The 18,736-nt window shown below is 35.5% G+C and overlaps 1 protein-coding gene across 3 annotated transcripts in view; it reads left to right on the plus strand.

The window, feature by feature from the left end:
- The window catches only part of LOC149083242 (solute carrier organic anion transporter family member 4A1-like), a 104,168-nt gene that overhangs the window by 17,935 nt on the left and 67,497 nt on the right, over positions 1 to 18,736 (plus strand). For 2 of the 3 annotated variants that reach the window (XM_089236453.1, XM_089236454.1), the window contains exons 3-5: positions 7,889 to 7,988; positions 12,582 to 12,703; positions 17,740 to 17,910. In XM_089236453.1, coding sequence (XP_089092579.1) covers positions 7,889 to 7,988; positions 12,582 to 12,703; positions 17,740 to 17,910 — 393 coding nt within the window. The remainder of the gene's footprint in view (positions 1 to 7,888; positions 7,989 to 12,581; positions 12,704 to 17,739; positions 17,911 to 18,736) is intronic. The other variant, XM_089236455.1, reaches the window with a different exon arrangement.

Consider the following 18,736-nt stretch of genomic DNA (forward strand, 5'->3'; position numbering starts at 1 on the left):
TATACGTGGGATATTATGGTAAAACTGCAACCAATATAAATACCATATCTAAATAAATGGGGAAGCTGCTCCTGTCTGCGATACCCTTTTTAAGAAAAGGAGCAGTGGAGGTCTCCCAGGGATATGGCCAAAAACTCAACATGAAGTTATTAGAAAATAACAGAGTTAAAATTAGAGCAGAGAATTGATATTCACCATGAGTTGTGAATGTTGGTTGCATTTACTACTTCACTCAGTGCCTAGCCACAGTTGTGTAGATGTTTCGCTAGGTTGACATGACTAGTGATGATCTGTACAACCTGTCGAATCTGTTTACTATTCAGTGAGAAAGCTTTTTGGCAATATACGGTTGGGTTCCCAAGGCCAGTTTGGCCTGTCTGCAGTCCTGCCTCGAGTTCTATTGCCGATAATGCTTATTTTCTATCCATTGCTTGACATCTCCTTTTATGGTTGACATCGAAACAGGATAGAAAGGTTTGGGTCCAGACAGCTTCAGGTTCGCTGCCTCTTTTGGCTATCTGGTCTACAAGTCTGTTTTCCTGGAAATTTCCATGTCCAGGAACCCAGTAGAGGTTGATGTTGTCAAGTGCTGCCAAGTTATTCAACATATCTGTGCAGTAGTTGACACACAGTTAAAACTTGAAAAAGTTGTCAAGAGCCATTAGTGCTACTTGGCTATCGGAGAAAATAACAATTTGTTTGCCGTGATACCCTTTAGAAATCGGCTTTCTGCCAGTGTGGCTATAACTAGTACTTCAGCTTGAAATACTGTAGTCGTTTTATTAAGATACAAATATATCTTATGGTAGTCATGATCCACTCCAGAGATGCGAAAAATTGCTCCAGCCCCCCCCCCCAGTTTCAGTTATCCTGGAGCCATCAGTGTAACATTCTATAACTCCCATTGAGATGTTATCAATTATGCTAGCAACTTCATTTCTCCCAGGTATATAGATAGTGTAATTTTTAGTAATTTTTTTTGTTTTGGAACAGGAGTCTTTTAGCATTAATAGAGAAGGGATTTCTAGTTTTCCCAGTAGACAGCTGTCCCAATATTTCTTAAAAGAGGATTTATATCCCATATAAGGTTAGTTGCATTATGTACAATTTTTTTCCAACCTGTACACGTCTTAAAAGCTTCTCCTTGTAGATACCATCCTAGAGGGGGCAACTCAAGAGCAGTTTTGAGGGCAATTGAAAGGGAGCTGGGTAGAACTCCTGTGATCAGAATGCTTGCTAATCTTTGCACTTTTTGTAGGACAGTCTCATGTCTTTACTAATGCCTGATGTCATACCACACATCTATAGCTCAGCACTAGGTGTGCATTAGTGGTGTAAATACACTTGGTGGTTTCGAGGTTTAAACTCCAGGTTTTACCAATAATTCTTTTGCATAGCATAAGTATATTAGTGGCCCGTTTAGCTCTTTCTTGAATATGGAATTTCCAAGAAAGCGTAGAGTCAAAATGACATCCTAGATGTTTCACTTTGTCACATACATAAGTTCTTGTCCCTTGAGAGTTAGATTTCCAAGTTCCCATTTTCTTCTGTTCCATGTAAATACCACTACATCCCCCCCCCCCCCCCCGTATTCATGGGGGTTACGTTCCAGGGGTGACCGCGAATACAGAAATCCGCGAATAACCAAAACTATAGGTTTTTTTGTATATCTCGTTTATTGAACAGCATGAGAAGAGCAGGGTAACGCAGAGGTATAAGGGAATTTAAAAGAGGGTGTAGTGATTTTTTCTGAAAGAACATTGTGTGATTTCTTTTTGCCGTTTCTTCTTTATATCATCAAGTATATTGGAATATGATGACAAAGCTTCCTCTACAAATTTTTCTCCATGTGAGGAGCGTACCATGGAGGGATCTATGCCATGAAAACAATCTATTGCTGATTTGAATGTGCGAAGCCCTTCCGCTGTTACTCATGGTCAACTTGTCTTTTACTTCTTTATCTTGATCTTCTTCATCTGGTGTCGCTTCAGTTTCAGGATAAGTCAACTGCATTAATTCCTCCTCAGCCAATACCCTTTGAACTGCTATTAATTAGTTGTTCGACTTCTATATATCCATATTATTGAACCCTTCTCCACCCACCTGTTTCTCTAACGTGACAATGTCCTTTATAGTCTCTTCAGTTGGCGCTGCAGAAATGGTTGTGCCCTTTATCGCACATTGTGGCCAAAAGTTAATCCAACCTGAGGTCACTGTTTCTGTCTTGGGAGCTGCCACGGCTCTAGTGATGACAGTAATGTCATTAGCGAGCCATATCCAAAAATGAGCCATCCTAAACATGCACAACTCAAATTTTGTAAAAAAACCCCCATATGAATGACGATTTTTGAGTGTTGCAAAAAATGAAAAAAAATTCCAATAAATGAAAAACGAACCGCGAATACTGGGGGGGGGGCTGCGACTGTATTTACAGTGTAAAATTTGTTGAGCAAGATTCCTCAATCATGCGGTTGGATGAGCATGACTAGATCATCAGCATAAGCCTGAGTGTATCCTGGTCCTTTTATTAGATCAGAAATCAGGGAGCTGAAGACTATGTTCCATAAAATGGAGAAATGATTCCCCCTTGCAGGCAACCTCTCCGGATAGTTCTTTCAGCTTGAGCATCAAGAACACAGGCAGTAATTGTTTGATTCCTGAGCATATGATTGATCCATCTGATTATCATAGATGGAATGCTATAATCTATTAGTGCCTTTCATATAGAGTTGAAAGTTATGTTTTATATTTATAAATGAAAGGCTCCAACAGTGTGTCCAGGAAAATACAATAGCAAATTGTCCATTGATAATTGTGGTTTTAGTTCTCCAGATCAATTGATGAAGATCAGAGTCAGTGGAGAATAAAAAAGAATCGGTAACCCAGTGTTAAAACCTTGTTGGTTTACATTAATCTTGCCCATTAGGCTAAATGGGGAATATCTTGAAGATGCAGAGTATCAGACTTTCCAATAACTTCAATTGAAATGGAGATAATCATGCTGAAGGATGATGATTTATAATAGGTGTCTTATCCTGGTTTTTGTAAGAAGATACCTTTGGAGCTCCTCCATAATTTAGGTATATATCTTAAAGCTAGGCTGGCTTTGTAGAGATGAATTAATTCATTGCTGATAACACTTTTTGTAGAAAGGATATATTCCATCTGTGCCTGGTGAGACTTGAAAGGAGAAAATCCCCTCAAGGCTTCGGCACATTTGTCATAATCAATTATTATGTTGGCTAGTGAGATGTCTACTGGTTCCAAGATAGGCCTAGTCTGCCAGAGTTCTGTAGGTTCCTTCTAAGGTGATAATCCAGTAGATATTCCAGCGTCTCCACTGAGCTGGTAGTATAATTTCCATCTGGTCGCTCGATAACATTTACTTTATCATTAAAATTGTTTTTGATCAATTTGATTACCTTGGCAGTTTCTGACAGTGAGCTTATTTCTGTGCTGAACTTCTGTCAAGAGCTATTCTTCACTTTTCTGATTTCTTTCTTGAACTTTCTCTGAACTTCCTTGGAATGAGTCCAGTTTGATTCAAGTTTAGTCCTAACCAGGGTTTTAACCTAACTTGATTTTAACCAAGTGGTTTTTTTTCAAAAAACCAAATAAAAGTGGCCTAAATATAATTTTTTCCTTGAAAAATATATTTGTTCATTATTAGCGAAAATGTTTCATTTTTACCACATTTTATATTCTTGGGGTACATTCTGATGGTATATCTTTGAATGGCATAAGATGGTATAAGTGGTTTTTCAAAAAGTCTCATAAAAGGTGCCAGAATATATGTATATTTTTCATATGAAGTATCTTAGTTATTTAAAGTTGTAGACAGAAGCCAAAATTTCTCATTCTTACCACATTTTCTAACCTTTGGCTACATTTTGATGCTCTATCTTAAGCAAATTCCTGAATAAGGATTGCATCATACATCTAAATGTAATGGTGTATTATCTCACAGGGTTTCTTTTTCCCTTCACAAAGAAGCAGCAACAGTAGTGACACCATCATGCTATGGGCAGGTGGTCCTATAATCCAATAAAGACACCAGCTGTCCTTAAAGGGCAAAGACTAGTGTACTAGTAGTTACATTACCTCACAGACGTTACCATTTTCTTTCCCATAAGAAGTACCACATCTCATACTGTATATCACCGTCTTAATATTCAATAGTTTTTTAGAAACAATATATATATATACATGACAAAATTTTTGTAATACTTTCACTGTTAAGCCCAGTTAATCAAGGTTCTCTTCTATAGTAGTAACAGATTTATGAAAAATAATCAGCTATATACAGGGTAAAGTTTTGGTTCCAAAACTACAATAAGTACTGGTCAGAATTACTTGAAAATGTGCAGAGATACTCCTGAAGCAATGGAAATTTCTTTGGCGAAAGGGAAAAAAAGTGCAATTAGTGTAAAATGTGCAAGTAGAGGATGCTGTACTTGGCCAGAAGTATAATCTATTTTGTGCAACCACATCATTTCGTCACTTCCACAGCATCAGTGTGTGGATAGAACTACTTCTATCAAGATGCACATTGCAATACCAGCAAAACAGCTGCTGAAGACAGATTTTGAAAATAACAGGATGCAACTTAACCCTTGAAACTTCTGGGGGGGGGGGGGGCACACCTCAAAATGTTATGAATAGTGGTCAGATTGTGAACTTTGGTGAATTGCAATCTCCAGCGCATCCCCCCTATATGTTAGAAGTTCCTCAGGAATATTAAGATGGGGGCACATTTGGTTTAATAAAGGTGAATTGCAAGTGCATCCACATCATGACCATGGCATATTCTGATCTGTTGTTGAACAAGAATTTTTGTGCTTTCACCTCATAGCCAGAACACGGTGGACAACATATTGAACATTTCTTGAGTAAGTTGTAGTTATTTGTTCAATTACTTCATTTTCTTTTGTGATGTTTTCATGAATTATGAAATCGTGCAATGCTATAATTAAGTTATCTTTTTGCCATGACTGGCTATTGTTTCCATTCTGCAAGCAAATTTCCCATTTGTTGGATGATGTCATTAATTTTACACATTTTAAAGTCTTTTTTTCCCCCTTCACTTAATAAAATTATATTTTTTCAGGAATATTCATGTCAATTTTCAAGTCGTTCCGACAATTGTTCTTTTACAGTGTTTTGAAATCAGAACCTTAGTTATAATCACCCTGTATATCGTAAATCATCACTAATTAATCTGCATTATTTATGCTTCATTAAATACATTATATTCACCTAATTTTTATAATAGTTTTTGCAAAATAGCTTCCTAATTAATCATACTGAAAGTAACTGGAGAAAACATCTTTATATTATATATATGATTAATAATTAAAAAAATTTTGAAGTAATCCATTGAGTTAAGCAAAAATAATTAAATTGCAAAAATTGGTTTTTGTTAAAATGTAAGAAATATTTATTTTAATGTTTTAATTTTAAAAAATTAATATGGGAATAGTGTTAATTACATTAATAAACATTTATTTTAATTATTAGAAGTTTGAATGATTTTTCAGAAATATTATAGTTTGTAGTGTTAATACTATTTAAAACAAAAACCGGTTTAAACCAAAAAACCCAGTTTTTAATTTATAAAAAAAACCCAGTTTTTTTTTACCAACCCTGGTCCTAACAGCCTTCCTGTGTACCTTGTTTCCTTATGGAGGAGTTTGAGATCTTTAGTCTGCCATTTTTTTCGAGTATACTTTAGATTTGTCAATGTTAAGTGGACATACTTGATTTGCAGAATCTCTGATCACTTCTGTCAAGGTGACAGCATCTGTTGTTAAGATCTCATCCCCAAGGTTGACGAGAGTGTTGAACTAGCTTCCCAGGTTTCTTGAAAAGATCCCAGTTTGTGTTCTTAAAATTCCGAAAAAAAGTAGGAACGACTGTTACTTTGTAATGGAAATTTATGAATCTGTGAGCTGATAGGGAGGGTTCATCGCTGACCCTCCATTTCTTGATCACATTTGTAATATCTATTGAGACCAAGGTCAGATCAATTACTTCATGATTTTGTGCAAAAAAAAGTTGGTCTGTTCCCTTGGTTAACCCAGACCAGATTTGTTTCCATGAGGAATTCTAACATTGTTTTGCCTCTCTGTTTATATCCTCAGTCTTGTAAGTACTGTGGGTAATAAAATCTCTGCCATTATCCTAAGTGAGAATTCATTGTTTCAGCTCACCTTCGTTTTTTTTATTTGCTGAATAACAATACAGTTAAACCTTCTTAGAGCGAAACCTCTTATGAAAAAATTCCACTTCATACGAAACAAGTCCTGTCAGAGTAATTTTTTTTTAAATTGAACAGCATCCAATCTAGTTGAAAGCAAAATTTCTCATTGTCCCTTCAGTTTTGGGTTTACAAGGTTCAACTTTATAAAATTGATGGCAAAATATGGAAAGTAAGAAAAGATGCAAGAAAATTTATTAAAAACTTCAAAATAATCAGAAAGTTATATTTTTTGTTTGAGTAATTTCTCAGTATGGTAATTGAGGGCTTGCTAAATTGAAAAAAAAAATTAGGCACTAGCCAAATTTCGTGGGAGTCAAGCTTGGTTTTTTCATAAGAAAAACGAAAAACGGTCCAAAATGATGTTCTTTACCTTTCCTGGACTTGAAACCTTTCCATGTTGGATGAGACACTGCCATGAAATCGGAAAATTGTCATCCCTGGATTCCAATTTAGCAATCACATATAGAAAATTTTAGGCACCATTACCAATGTTCTAATTACCATATGGTGATTATTTCTGTGATGTAAGAAATAAAATCCAAAGCTTGTATGGTATCTGAGATTTTTGCAGAGGAAATCGCAATATTATACACACCGATCTGTAATTCTAAATTTCGACCCACGAGTGAAAGTTTTTTTTTGCCTCCAAACACAAGCAGCTGATTCTTTCGATGGGCTAAGGTGTATTTAAAACATTGAAATTGTTTAACCTGTGACTTTCATTTGCATAGATTTCAGGGAATAGAGCTTTCTTTAAGGACCAGGCTTTAGTTACTAGGCAGGTTCTGGAACGTGAAACACCACATATACATTCTGGAATGTTTACAAGTTACCACAGAATTTCTTCTGGAAAGAACTTTTCAGGAATGTTTACGTGTATGGTTTAGTAGTAATAGTCACCAGAGCCGGACAAATCCGAGGAACCAGGTCCTCATGGCAACTAAAAAATTGGTATTAACACCTAAAATGTTCTTTGTGTAGTTACTAAATTGCAGACTGAAAGCAGTACAAAATGTTCGGAATTGATAGTAGCGTATCTCAGGGACGTCATTTCAACTTTTTCCAGGAGGAGGAGCAAAGAACATATAGTCAATGTGTATATATATATTTGTATATGTATATATATATATATATACACCATTTTTTTAGTGTATTTTCAAAAGCCGGGGGGGGGGGAAACAACAGGGCCCCTTAAGCCTGGCATATCTACCAGCATGAAACAGTCACTATGCCCTGAAAAAGTCAAAAGCAACATTATTTTGGACCCTTTTCTTCGGGTAAAATTTTATGAAGGAATAGGAGAGTACTATGGTGGTAAACTCATAATAAGCAGAAAAAAAGACATGTTTTTCTTAAATTTTGATCTTAATATTTATGAATGCATTTATATGCAAAATCGTACCCTTCCTACTTTTATGTGGTTATCACATTGGTCCCACCTATAGTACGACTTCAGGGTATTGCTGTAAAGGTTTTGGTTCATCAAATTTATTAGATCAAAATTTAATTAAATTAATGTGCAAAGTGTGTTTAACTGTTATGGTTTAATTTGTGAATAGATATGAATATTGTCATCTAAGTTTTGCTATATCTCATGTTGAAAGGTACTTGATGTGATTTCTTTTGTAGGTATGTTTTATACTATGGCAATCATCGGTCCTGCAATCGGCTATGTACTTGGCGGACAACTTCTGAAAATTTATGTGGATATAGGTGTTGATGCCAAAGAGTAATTTTCTTTTCTAAACTTTAAAAAAATCTTTTGAACATTCATTGTTTTTCCATGATTGGCTGTACTAGAAATTAGGGATGGGACGAATAGTGATTTGGCCAAATACAAAATATTCGGCTAATTTTTTGGCCAAATATAAATTTTCTTAAAATTCATAATCATAAATAAAATTGGTGTTTTTAATTGAAAATAAAATTATTGGTACTTTCAGTTGATATTGAATTTTAATTATGTAATTTATTAAATAAATATTTAAAAACAAATATTTTTATTGCCATGATACTGACAATCATATTTAATGATGATATATATATATATATATATATATACGTACACAGTATTTTAATACTGTGATACCTCAGCTAACGAAGATCATGTTCATTTGCTGAAACATGATTTCCCATAGGTTTTTATGGAAAATTGTTTGATCTATTTTTCGGGTTCTGCCCACAATTTAAAGATAAGTTTTTTAAAACACCAAGGAATACTATAAAAAAGACAAGCTAATTAATTATTAATTAGCTTATATTAATTAATTCAATTATTTTTGAAGCTGTTCAAATGAACAGCTTCCAAATTGTATAAATGAGAGTATACAGAAAGATGAGAGGTGCTGAAGATCTTATTTATTTCACATTATGTACACAACAAGTCTTATTCTAAGTCGGGAACATAGTACATGCAAATAATACCATGACATATTGATCAAACATATGTGATGTACAATTCACTAACAACACTATCCTCACCCTCACCTCAGATATCCAATGTTTCACCATTAATTTGAAACCATTATCGAGAAAACTGGTGCTCTTCCGGCATGCCATTTCAATCTGAACACTCCTGACATCAGGCAAAAAAAACACGCAAATGGTGAGGTTGGGTCATTTTGACCCCACGAAAACTTTGATTAATGATATAGAGGGAACAAAAAGTAGAAAAGTATCATAAATTTGTGTCAAGCACATGTGAGCAACTAGCTTGAAAGGTATTGAAAATAAGATAATCCAGATGCATTTCTTAAGGGGGTGGCAAGATGAAGAATGCACATGCCAGTTAAGGGTTTTAAAAAACAGATAGACAAGGGCAATAAAACCATCCGGTTCACCTTGGCTTATTTTTACAGCGGATCTTGTAATTTACACATTTTACACTGTGCTTTTGAAAGTGTTCTGGAAAGAAGCATCATTCTTAAAAAAAAACCCACATCTTCCTAATTTGCTGTGCATTGTTGAAGAGAGTTGACAAGCTGGACTATGGAAGACTTAAAGAAATATATAATATATATTGTAAAGGAGTGCCATAAAAGAATTTTCTGTAGTTGCTAGTACACTGTTTTGGCCAGAAATAATAACAAGAACAAAGTCATTTCTGTTATTTTGCTTTGGCTCTAGTCAATCTTACGGGATACTGAAATAACGCTATGAAAAAAATGAAAAAAAAAATTAATTTAAAAACTTTAAAATAAAATAAAAAAAAATTTTTTAGAGGTTTTTTTTTCTATGATTATGTTGTCTAAAAAAAGGGGGGGGGGTATTCTCCCCCATCCTACTTTTTAGTTTTGCTTTTTCTAATTTTTTCAGTGGGAGCCCTGTAGCTATTTTTTTTGTTAAGGCAGCTATTAATTACTCAAAGTTGATTCCTTTGATTTATGCGTTCCTTACATTAATTATTCTTTAAATTGCATCGATTTTCCTTTTTTCCCTGACTGGCTGTATTTGATAAAACATTCCTGTATCCTTCAACTTAACAGAATGGAAAAGTTTGTGAGAGAACTTATTATCGCACTAGAAAAACCGCAATGAAGAATCCGTCTTCTTTATTAGGAGTTGTGATGCAAAAGCTGTCAGTAAATTCAGGTTGTCTACAAGTATGGAAAAGTAACAAAATGAGAAAAGGGTCATGAAATAAGTGAAAAATAGGGAGTGAAAACAGATGTACTCAGATTGAATTTTTTGTGAAAATTGAATCATTCTATTAAATTTCTAATAGTTTAATCATTATTCTATAATTTTTATTTCTATCATTTAAATTAAAAATAATTTAATTCTATTGTTTAAATTACTATGTAGCATAAGTTAAAAATAATTTAAGTCTATAGTTTTATCACTATTAAATTTCTTAGAATTTCTAATAAATATGCTACGAATGACCCAGCAAAAGAAGTAATCTCAAAGTATGTTGAATCAAACTGAGGATTTGATCAAGAGCAAACTCAAAAAAAAAAGAAAACACTTATTGTTTTAAATGTGAAATTAGTAAATTCTGGTAAAAGAAGCAAGATCAAACGTTCAAAAATGCTTGAAACTGAAGAGTACAAAAGCATGACTTGCATCAGCGGCAAAAACAAAAAATAATAATTACTTTTCTAATGAGTGTTTCAAGTGTCTCTTGTAGTGATTCTTTTTTTAAAATTAGTAATTACCAAGTTTACAAGGTAAATCTAAAAACACCCATTTTCAAATTATTTTCGAAATCTGAAACGCACCATGTGTTAAAAATGTCTATGTTAAAGCCTCTCATTTGTTGATATTGTAGAGAAAGTAAAAATATAAATATCAAGAAGTCTCTCAAAATTTTTTTATGATTTAAAAATTAAAAAAAAAATTTCTTCGAGAGGGGAGGGGCACTTTCTTCTTCTAAGCTGAGGTAACACTGCTTTTTAAGTGAAAAGTAATCCTGTGTACGCTACTGCATATCTATTCTATAATATAAAATCACAAACTTGAAAAGGATCTGTTTCTAAGCAACCGAAATTAGTGACGATTTTATGCTATGGAAGTGGGTGACGTTTTTGAGTGACGGAAGTCTGTTACGTTTTTGTGTTACGGAAGTCATTATGATTTTGGGTCGAGTTTTCATTTTACTCTAGCATATATCGGGACCCATCAGGACCATGTTATGTGCATGTACCGAGAGGCTCCCACATCCTACAGCAGGGCCCCTAGGCTGGAATTTAGATAGCGAGCCCCCAAACCGGCTTTTCAGAAAGGCCCCTTTGTGATTAATTTATAGTGCGAGAAATCAAAAAGTGATAAGAATCGTTGTGGCCCCTGAAAGCCCAACCCCTTGTGGGGTGGGGGGTCATGCAGAGAGGTGTGTAAATGTATAATATACATATAACAGCAGTGCTCCCAACACGCAGGGTTGGGGTACCCGGGGGGGGGGGATTGCACGTATACCTTCATGGGAAAGTTAAGTTTTCATTTCCAGGGGCCCTTAATGGATCTCATTGTTTTCTTGCTGCTTTAACGTTGAAAAATTTGCGATAGCGGAAGCACAAGATATATCCAGTCTGGGGGCCCTATAAAATTTGCGATTTCCGCCACGGGTAGTTGCGTGGGTGGGCCTGGATTTTATTCGTTGGTGAAATGAATACAAATGAAAATTTTTTATGGCACTCGCAGCGGGGGATGACGGACAAGTTTTCAAATCGGGGCCCCCCATGTTTACATCTTTCATCTTGGGGGCCCTGGATGAATCTCATTCTTTTCTGTTGTAGAATTTGCAATAGCGGAAGCCCGAGATAAAGCCAGTCTAGGGCCCCACTAAAAGTATGTGAATTGGTGTCCCTGGTAATTGGTTGGGTCCCTGGATTTTATTCATTGGTAAAACGAATACAAATGACAAATGAAAATGTTTCATGGCACTCGCAGTGGGGGATGACGGACAAGCTTCCAAGTCGGGGGCCCCATGTTTACAGGTTTCATTTTGGGGCCCTGGATTGAATCTCATTCTTTTCTGTTGTAGAATTCGTAACCACGGAAGACCAAGATAAATCCAGTCTGGATTCCCCACTAAAAATCTGCGTATTGTGTCCCGCTACTGGATGTGGGGCCCTGGATTTTATTAGTTGTAAAATTTATAAAAATGAAAAATTTTCATGGCCGCTTACAGGGGGGGGGGGGTGTCCGACAAGCTTCCAGGTCAGAGCTCCGTGGAAATGTTGTCAGGTTCTAATTCGGGGCTCCTGGACGTATCTCTTATTTTTGTTGTTTAACATTGTAAAATTTGCAACACATCGGTAGCCCAAGATATATCCAGTGTGGGGCACCACTAAAATTCAGCGACTTGAACTAAAATTCAGCAAATGAATCTCATTTGTTTTTTGTTGCTTTATTATTATTTTTATTAAAATTTGCTACTTCAGTAAGCTGGTGCTTTCACATGTCCCTTTGCATAGCACGCTGATGAAGTGGGACGAAATAAACAAGATATGTTGTGAAGAGAAGTGGGGGGGGAGGTGGGCAGATCCCCCCTGGTATGTATATAAAAACTATTTTATTTACTGCCAAAATTTTAAAGTGCTATAAAACTGATAAACTGCTAAAAAAATCAAATTTACATTTTCCACCCCTGTGTGCAGTAGGCAAGTGTTATATCAACCTTCTGTATATATACTTGTTATCCTTGCTAGGTTCCAGATCTTCCACATTTCATTGAATTCACTATTTAAATAAGTTTAATTTCATTATATATATCCTCTTTTATCATAATCATATAAATCAATGTCAGCCTGTAATAAGATTTTTTTTAAGAAATATATTTTGAAAAATTTTTTTTATTTGACCCTTTTCTGCCAATTTTCAGATTAGGACTATCACCTTTGAGCAATGTCTGGGTTGGTGCCTGGTGGATTGGTTTCATTGTTGCTGCTGTTATAGGATTCCTAGTTGCAATACCAATTATCGGTTTTCCTAAAACATTACCTGGTGAGTTTTAATTATCTCTCAAATGTAAATCCTCTTTGCTGTGAATTAGTTTTAATTTTAGTTTGCATATAATATTACTAAACATGATACTATTACATAAATCATTATTTCTTGTGTATAATTGGTGGTGGTGTACGATTCCCAGTAGCTGATTTTGCTACTTTTAGAAAAATATTGTATAGTCTTAGCCTGTATAATTGGCATGGGGCAATTCAATAAATAATTAAATCATGAGGCATTCAAAGAGTTTTGTCATGTTTTGGTAGAAAAAGGCAATTTTTTTTTCTACTTGTTTTTATACACCATTTATAAATCTTTATACAATTTTTTTCTTGCAAATTAAATTTTTAAAATATACAGAGTTTCTAACTGCACTGGATTGTCCATAGTTTCTACCGGTGGCCACACTCAACTACGGAGCTATGTTAGATGCTCTCAATACTACAGAAATAGTTTTTTCTTCAAATATGTCTTTTTTTTAGGGAAAAAAATTCTGGTCTTAATTTCTTGCAGTATTTTACTATTTTTTTTATTATTTTTTTGAAATTGCGTCCATCCTGATAAGGACATTGTAAACAGGGGCGGCTCAAGATAAAATCTCTACCCATGCCATGCGGAACCTATTTGTGGTGCCTATTGCTTGTCTTCTGCCCAATTTAGCTCAACTATTCTTGACAAAAAAAAACCCCTTTTTTTTTTTATAAATTTTCCCCACCCTTTCACCTCGGATTCTGCTCCCCTCCTAGAACAAAAAAAAAAATCTAATTTTTGTTTCACCCTTTCACCTCAGATCTGCCATCTCATGTGGTTGCATGGCCCAAGAGTTTCCCTGATTGTGACATGAGTATGGAAATGTTTGCCAACAAAGAGGGAGGGAATGCACCTGCTAACCTCCTATATAGTCTTGCAGGCTGATAACGACAACTTGCACAAAAAAATGGGATTGAACCTTAGTTTCAAAATGCAGAAAAAGAACTTGACAGGGAAAAAAATTAAGCTAAACCGAAGTCCCAATAATTATAAACAAATATTTTTGCATGCTATGATGTTAGTCCATTCTGTACTTTGCAAAAGCAATAACAATATCCAAATAATATCAGTGATTCCTTCAAGCGGTATCTACTGAATTGCCAACTGCTAGGGGTTGTCTGTAGTCTCTATGGATGGCTGCACTCAACTACTGGTGTGTATGGGAGATACTCTCAATACCACAGAAATTGTTTTTTCTGGGAAAAAACCATGCTATAATACAGAAAATCTATTCTTTTAAGTTCTGTTCCAAAGCATCAACTGTCTCTGTTGTTTCTCTCAGTTTGGTGAGATTTTCATTAGATTTTCCTCTTATACTGTTCAGCAATACTTCAATTTACACAATTTTTTGTAGCAATGCACATTTTTCAAATTCCAGCATGATCACGGTATTATTGCTGCAGTTGTAACTATTATCTAATGAAAATTAAGTTTTGTTCAATTAATCAGAATATAATCTGCATAGTTCGATCTGAATATTTTGCTGTGATTTAGAAATGGAATCCCAAGGTTTGTATGGTATCTGCAATATTTACATACTAGTTAGTTTCATACTATGCCCATGTTATTGTAATTTTGATCCACAGGCTGGCCCGTCATTTGGGGGAGGGCCCTGGCTTTTGAAAATACACTGAAAATGGTATATATTTATATATATATATACATACCAGGGTTTAAGCTACAGTTGTATTTTTTGCAAAATGCGAAAGAAAATCTTAGAATGCGAAAGAAGTAGTAGCCACTTTCTCAAAAATGTGTACAGGAGGTACGAAACGAGTAGACATCCAAGCATCAATCATTAGCATTGTAGCATTTTGCTGAAGCTTTTCCTCCCATTTTCGCTTTTTTGCTAAAGGAATTTTCTATCTGGCTTAAACCCTGATACATACATTGAGTACATGTTCTTTGCCCCCCCCCCCCGAAAAAGTTGAAATGACGGCCCTTTTTCCACAGGTCAAATCAAATCGACTTGCTTTCATTTCATGTAGAAAGGAAAACAAAAATTAATTTTGAAGAAACACATATTAGCCATCTAAAAGCTAATATATGCCTGTATAGACGAATTAAAGAATTAAATTATATATGCAATTTTTTGGAATAAAAATCATTTGAAAAATAAGGTTAAACTAGAAGAAAGTAGAAATTACTGCAATGTTAGATTTCAACAAAGTACTTTAACATTTTTCAGTAATACGGCCAGTTTTTGTTTAAATGCAAAATTTTTGATTTCAACTATGTTTTATTCATTCAAAAGGTTGTTTTTTTGTGAATGGATGTGAAAATTTTCAGTTGGAATTTGTTGGTGCAAATAAATGTGAAATTTTTGATCCGAATGTTTTTTGCAAATAAAAGCAAAATTTCTGGTTTTTAGACATTTTTTTATAAAATTTCCATATCTTTACCTATTAACAATATCATTACTTTTTCTATAAACACCAGTCTAGAATTTATATTACAACAATAATACAACCATACAATATAACTCATCTGTATGTAAAATTCCTTTGTTTCAATAATACAAAAATTAAAATAAGTATACATATACTTTTTATATTAAACAATTATCAACCTGTACAAACTACAATAATAAGGCTGTTGCTGAAATAATATTACAGAGTAACCCTTATTAGATCTGCTGGAAGGACATTCATGTCCCTTGAGGTCAATGGTATATGTGTTTGTATATGTACATATCTTTGTGTAATTAAAAAAAAAATCCTCTAGCTATATACAGTAAATGTGGAAAACCGTTTTAGCCACATTTAATGCTGTTTTTTTAACCCAAATTTCCTGTTTTTCGAATTCGACTATCTCAATGAATATTGCACTTAGAAACATTGATTTTTTTTTGTTGCAATCAGGAGAGACAGGCCAACAATTTTTTAATTGGGTTTTGACGCACACAGGGACTATAAAAAGTCAGTTTTTTCTTTCAATATAACTATACAACCTCTTGAAATATGAATGACATATCTGAGTACTACACATTATTTGAAACTTTTTCTAACTGGAAGTATAGGCCTACCTCTAGGATCAATGGTTTGCCAGTAAAATGTCATACCTCCGTTTGCTATGCATCCTGTTTATACACCCATGTGCAAAATTAAGAGAATTTGCAAATTGTGTCTATTTTCACAAAAAGTACTGAACCAAAGGTACTAATAATAGCACTGAAGAAGTATGTATTTAGTGTCAATACGTAAGTGTACACGTGCATGTGGGCACGTGTAACCAAGGAGAGGATAAGCTCACGAGGCATTCTCTGCGATTTGTGTGCTTGTACTCCTCTGGGACATTTGCTGTGTTTCTCGTAATAGTTGGGTAAATTTTATAAGCTATCAAGTGAAATGAGAGTAGCCACAAACATATGGATGACAGAATGAGATGTAGAACTGTTGGTAGATTGCAGGCAAGACAACACAAGTTCAGGTGGCTACAGAGCTCGTTGTAACACCCAGTATTGTCTGTAATTTGTGGAAACAGTTTCAGGACACTGGATCCATATCAAGAAGACCTGGACAAGGTCGTTGAAGCGTCATGATGTCCAATGAGGGTCCTTATTTAGCACTTTCAGGCATGGTGACACAGGACTGCTACAATACTCGAGGGGCATGCTGGTAAGATGCTCATCTACCACAATGTGAGGGTTGCTGCCACAGTCCCAGGTTCAAACCCAAGGGAGGGTACAGATAAGATATTTTCCCTAACGAGCTTGAGGCGACCATTGATAGATAGCATCTTCATTTCTAACCCATCTCATTAGTGGCAGCAAATAGCAATGTAGTGATATGGCCAGAGTTGGTGTTTGGTGAAATAATAACAGGACTGCTACACAGCATCATAGCTCTCATGTGAGCTGCATGCTGCCACTGGAATTCAAGTTTCACTGTTTACTGTTGCCTGAAAGCTTCATGCCAGAAGACCTGCTGTTTACATCCTGCTCACTGCAGCACACAATAGAGCGCTTTTAGCATGGCGCAGACATCAGCCTTGGACCAGACTTCAGTGGAGCACCGTGCTCTTTACAGATGAATCGAGATTTAGCTTGGATACTGATTGTCTACACACCCTCGTTTGGATAGTCTGGGACCCGATGCACACCAAAAAATAGACCACTATGGTGGTGGAGGCATCATGTTGGCTGCACACCCCTCATTGTGTTCAGCAGAGGGTTCGTGACTGCTAGGAGGTATAGAGAGGAGATCTTAAAGCCCTATATTAGACTTTTCAGGAGCACAATTGGCCCTTGGTTCCTGTTCATGGATGACAACAGTCATCCACATCAGGCTTACCTGGTCAATGATTAGCTGGAAAGTGAGAATATTCACATATGGATTGGGCAGCCAGATCTCCTGACCTAAACCTTATAGAACATATCTGGGCTCTCTTGGGAAAGCAATTGCAACTGTGTTGCTGCAGGAGTGGGACCAATTGCCACAGGGACTCTTCAACTGCCTCGTGTCCAGAATGCTGTTGCGCTGTGCGACCTGTCTGACAGAGAGGGAAACCATACCCTATAGTGGACTCATTTTTGGTTCGATCTCGAAATGTGGATTTTGGACATTCCTGCAATGATGAGCTTTACTGGCAATCATGCATGCATATTATAACTTTTGTATAATACATCTCTTTGTCTGTTACAACTGTGTAATAGTATTAAATTTCATTAAAATCTTTCCATTAATTTTTCAGAAATTCGACTTAATGTCCTAATTCTCTTAATTATGCACACCAGTGTACTATACTGATTTATGCTTTAGATTTTTTCCCCTACTGAATAAGTCATTCAAGTCAGCTTTCAACGCGTGCACAATCAAAATAAATTTTTTACTTGATATGTATTTTTGTCTTGGCCCATGACTCATAGACAGAGTCCGAGTTACCTCCACAATTCTGCTCACTGGCTACTTTGTGAAGTGGCTGACCAATTACTTCCCTACTTTGTTAAGAGCTCATGCTTGACATTGGCAGTAACATTTGTTATATAAAGATATATATGTTTTTAGGTACTGAAAAAATCAAAGCCCAAAAAGTTAGTGAGATACATAAAAAACTGCAGGACAGTGAAGCTTCTCGAATGGACTTTGGTATAAGCCTTTCAGATTTGCCTACTTCTTTCAAGCTACTATTGTCCAACCCAACTTTTATTTTTCTCAGCTTGGCAGGCTCTAGTGAAGGTAAGACACCATTTTGAATATTTACATCAAGTACAGTCAAACCTCTCTTTTACAAAACTATTTCTCTAAAAAGAAAAATCCATGTACTAAATCAATGAATTTCACCTCTTAGTTTTTCAAAACATACTTTTCAAGACTATCTCGAAAAAGCCAAGCCACAATGATAGTATAAAGGAAACATAGAAATTCCTCTTTTTTTCATGTAAAATGGCATAAGAGCACCTCCCGGATGTGGTCTTTATCATGGGCCTTATCTTCAAATTCTTGAGCAATGAGTTTAGCGACTTCATTCAGCAAAACTCCCAGCAGATATGCAAGCCAGTTCATCTCCACTTTCAAGAATTTTAGAAGAATTTGCAAGATTTATTGCACATACCCTTGACGAGGCCAGCTCCTTTGTTATTTTTCATCCGATGTCACTTAGTGAAGGTTTTTCAACTATGAAAATAAAACAACTTTTGATTCTGGACCTGCCGGGAAACAGATTTAGACAATTGAACTATCAGATTATGAACAAACTATTGGATAATTTTCCTAGCTTAAGGCCAAATGAAGTGGTTGTAAGATGGACAACCGCCCAACTAGAGGGCTTCAGTTCAATGAGTACTATAAAAGAAGAGAGAGCGTGACAACGTACGGCTGGTATTTAAAGGGAAAAATCCCGGCTGCTCGTGTCTAAACAAGCTTATTTCATCTACATATGATTACAGGCCGGCAACATTACGATCGGCCTTGATCGTCACCACACGACCACCGCTGCCGATGAAAAACAACAAAAAGTAAACATTTATGTTTTTATGCGATGACGATTTCAGACTTTTATGCC

This window comes from Pholcus phalangioides, unplaced genomic scaffold (assembly GCF_987345545.1).
Source record: "Pholcus phalangioides strain wild (caught in Gottingen) unplaced genomic scaffold, Ppha-v1.0 ptg000009l_1, whole genome shotgun sequence".
In the NCBI taxonomy this organism is placed as follows: domain Eukaryota; kingdom Metazoa; phylum Arthropoda; class Arachnida; order Araneae; family Pholcidae; genus Pholcus; species Pholcus phalangioides.